This window comes from Echiichthys vipera, assembly GCF_963691815.1.
Source record: "Echiichthys vipera genome assembly, chromosome: 10".
Classification (NCBI taxonomy): domain Eukaryota; kingdom Metazoa; phylum Chordata; class Actinopteri; order Perciformes; family Trachinidae; genus Echiichthys; species Echiichthys vipera.
The window spans coordinates 32,073,468-32,075,967 of NC_139835.1; the positions used below are offsets into that span (position 1 = coordinate 32,073,468).

Below are 2,500 nucleotides of genomic sequence, written 5' to 3' on the forward strand. Positions count from 1 at the left end.
AGCGTGCCCGTGCTGAAGGTGGAGGAGTGGCCGTTACCGGGGGAGTCACTGACGGGCGACACGGTCCGAGCGCTCATCGACCGGGTCAGTGAGAAGGAGGAGGAAGAGGGGGAGGAGGAGGAGGAGGAGGAGGAGGAGGAGGAGGAGGAGGAGGAGGAGGAGGAGGAGGAGGAGGAGGAGGAGGAGGAGGAGGAGGAGGAGGAGGAGGAGGAGGAGGAGGAGGAGGAGGAGGAGGAGGAGGAGGAGGAGGAGGAGGAGGAGGAGGAGGAGGAGGAGGAGGAGGAAAGAGAGGGTTCTGTTTACTTTTCAGGCCTCTAAAAACTTAAAAAACTATTAAATATTGGATAATTTCACATTTTCAGCCTCTAAAAATCCCAAAAATCCATCATGATATCAGACACAGGACTAAAATACTGTATATTTCACCTTTAAGGCCTTAAATGATACATTTTCTCCTTTTTAAGGACTTAAAATCCTTAAAAAAGAACAAATACTGAACATTTTCACATTGTCAGACTCTAAAATCTGTAAACTAACTGAAACGTGTTGTTTTCAAATGTTTCACCCGATGTTTGTGTGCAGGTGAACAGCAGCGCCCGGGGCGGCGTGCGCTTCGTGGGCTCCGTGCTGCAGCAGGTGAGCGGGAACGGACGGGTGCACAGTCCCCAGAGGGGCTGCCGCTCGCCGCCACGCTCCCCGCCACGAACTCCGCCCGGCGACAGAGAGCTGGAGGAAAACACCTACAGCCCTGGTACGCCGCACGCTGCACGCCGCACGCTGCACGCCGCACGCCGCACGCTGCACACCGCTCTGCTCCTCATCTCTACTTTGCCTCTGTTAAAGAAACGCTGCGTGGACACGTTTATTATTTATTTAAATATATATAATATATATATTTGTGTGTTAAAATGTGAAAAAAGAGTTTAGGTGTCCAATATTTAACTTATTTTAGGGACTAACAACAAGCTAATAATAATCTAACCACAAGCTTTTAACAAGCTAACAACAAGCTAACAGCAAGCTAACAACAAGCTGTTAACAAGGCAACAACAAGCTAACAACAAGCTAATATCAAGCTGTCAACAAGCCAACCAGAAGCTAATAACAAGCTAACAATGAGCTAATAACAAGCTAATAACAAGCCAACAACGCATGCAAGGCTAACCCCATGCTAACACGAGGCTAACAGCCATAAATGAGCTTTTCTGTCTTTGTCTCCTGAACAAAAGAACCTGAAACGACACAAACGCTGAGCGCTCGTCTCTCTGGCGTTCAGAAGAACATCGCCGTTTGCACACGGAGCTAAAATAGTAAATGATAAGAAGTTCTGATAATAACGTAACTGAACATGTGTGTCCTCCGCGCAGACTTGAGGCTGCTGGTCTTCTTCCACTCCTGGGCCCCGGGCTGCGCTCCTCTGGACTCGCTGGCCTGTCAGTACCACCAGGGGGCGCTCTCCATGCGGGTTTCCAGGAAGGGCCAGGTGGTCAGCTCCCTGGAAGCTGATTGGCTGGAGCTGACAGCCGCCTACTACCGCAAAGGCTGGTCGTTGGTGGACTCCTTCGTCTACTGGGACACGCCCAAAGGTTGGTTTCACGTTCCCGACCCGGTTTCCTTCAGTCACAGAGAAGAAGAAGAAGAAGAAGAAGAAGAAGAAGAAAGATCAGAGCAGGGCAGGGGCCAGGTTGCCATTGGCAGCCATTTTGAGGAATTGGCGACCACTTCTTGACCTTTAGTTGCCTCCATTTTGTTTGGAAGTTCAGCCAAAGCATTGTGACGTAGTTTTATAGTTTTTAGTGATTGTCGCGGTTCGTTCACTTCTTTAACGTTTCAGAAAATCTTTATGTCAAAAGTTTAAAGTTCTGAACCGAACCAAAGCAGCTTCGAGTAAATCGTGACCCTAAAACATTTGACTGTGTTCACGAACGACCGTAGAGTTCAGCGGCAGCAGCTCAGGAGCCGTTCACTCGATATTTCCATGGTAACAGTGAGCTCCACCAATCAGAGACGTCGCTGTTACGCTTAGGATTGTGGGTAGTGTAGTACGTCTCCATGAGATCATGAATGAAACATGTCTGTCTTCAAACAAGAGTCTAAACATTAAGTCTAATAATCAGAATCCTAATGCAGAAAATGAACCACGCGATGCTAATTTCTGTTAGCGCTTTAATGGTAACTCCCACCATGTGTTAGCATTGAGCTAACACACTTTTTTATATGCTCCTCTCTGGTAGACAGAAGGTGCTAAAATAGTTTGGGATGAATTTACTTTTTTTAAAATGAATTCATCCCAAACTGATTCTTGTGACAAAACGACTAAAAACAGACACAAAACACCACAGAGAGACGACAGATGTGAGCTGCAGGAGCTTTTATATTGTTTCAGCTCGACTGAACAGACATGTACAATAATATTTAATATATAATATTTAATATATAATCTATAACCGGGTCGTGTCAGCACTTTGTTCCTCTGAGAACTTCAGATCCAGATGTCAGA

General features: G+C 46.8%; 1 protein-coding gene across 2 annotated transcripts in view; it reads left to right on the forward strand.

Moving 5' to 3' along the window:
* Positions 1-2,500, forward strand: part of rftn2 (raftlin family member 2) — a 24,880-nt gene that overhangs the window by 15,539 nt on the left and 6,841 nt on the right. For both annotated transcript variants that reach the window (XR_014593371.1, XM_083921228.1), the window contains exons 3-5: positions 1-84; positions 583-751; positions 1,368-1,586. The exon at positions 1-84 is cut by the window's left edge and continues 25 nt beyond it. Coding sequence is in view for 1 of the 2 variants with exons in the window: in XM_083921228.1 (XP_083777354.1) it covers positions 1-84; positions 583-751; positions 1,368-1,586 (472 nt within the window). In the remaining variant the exon portion in view is untranslated. The remainder of the gene's footprint in view (positions 85-582; positions 752-1,367; positions 1,587-2,500) is intronic.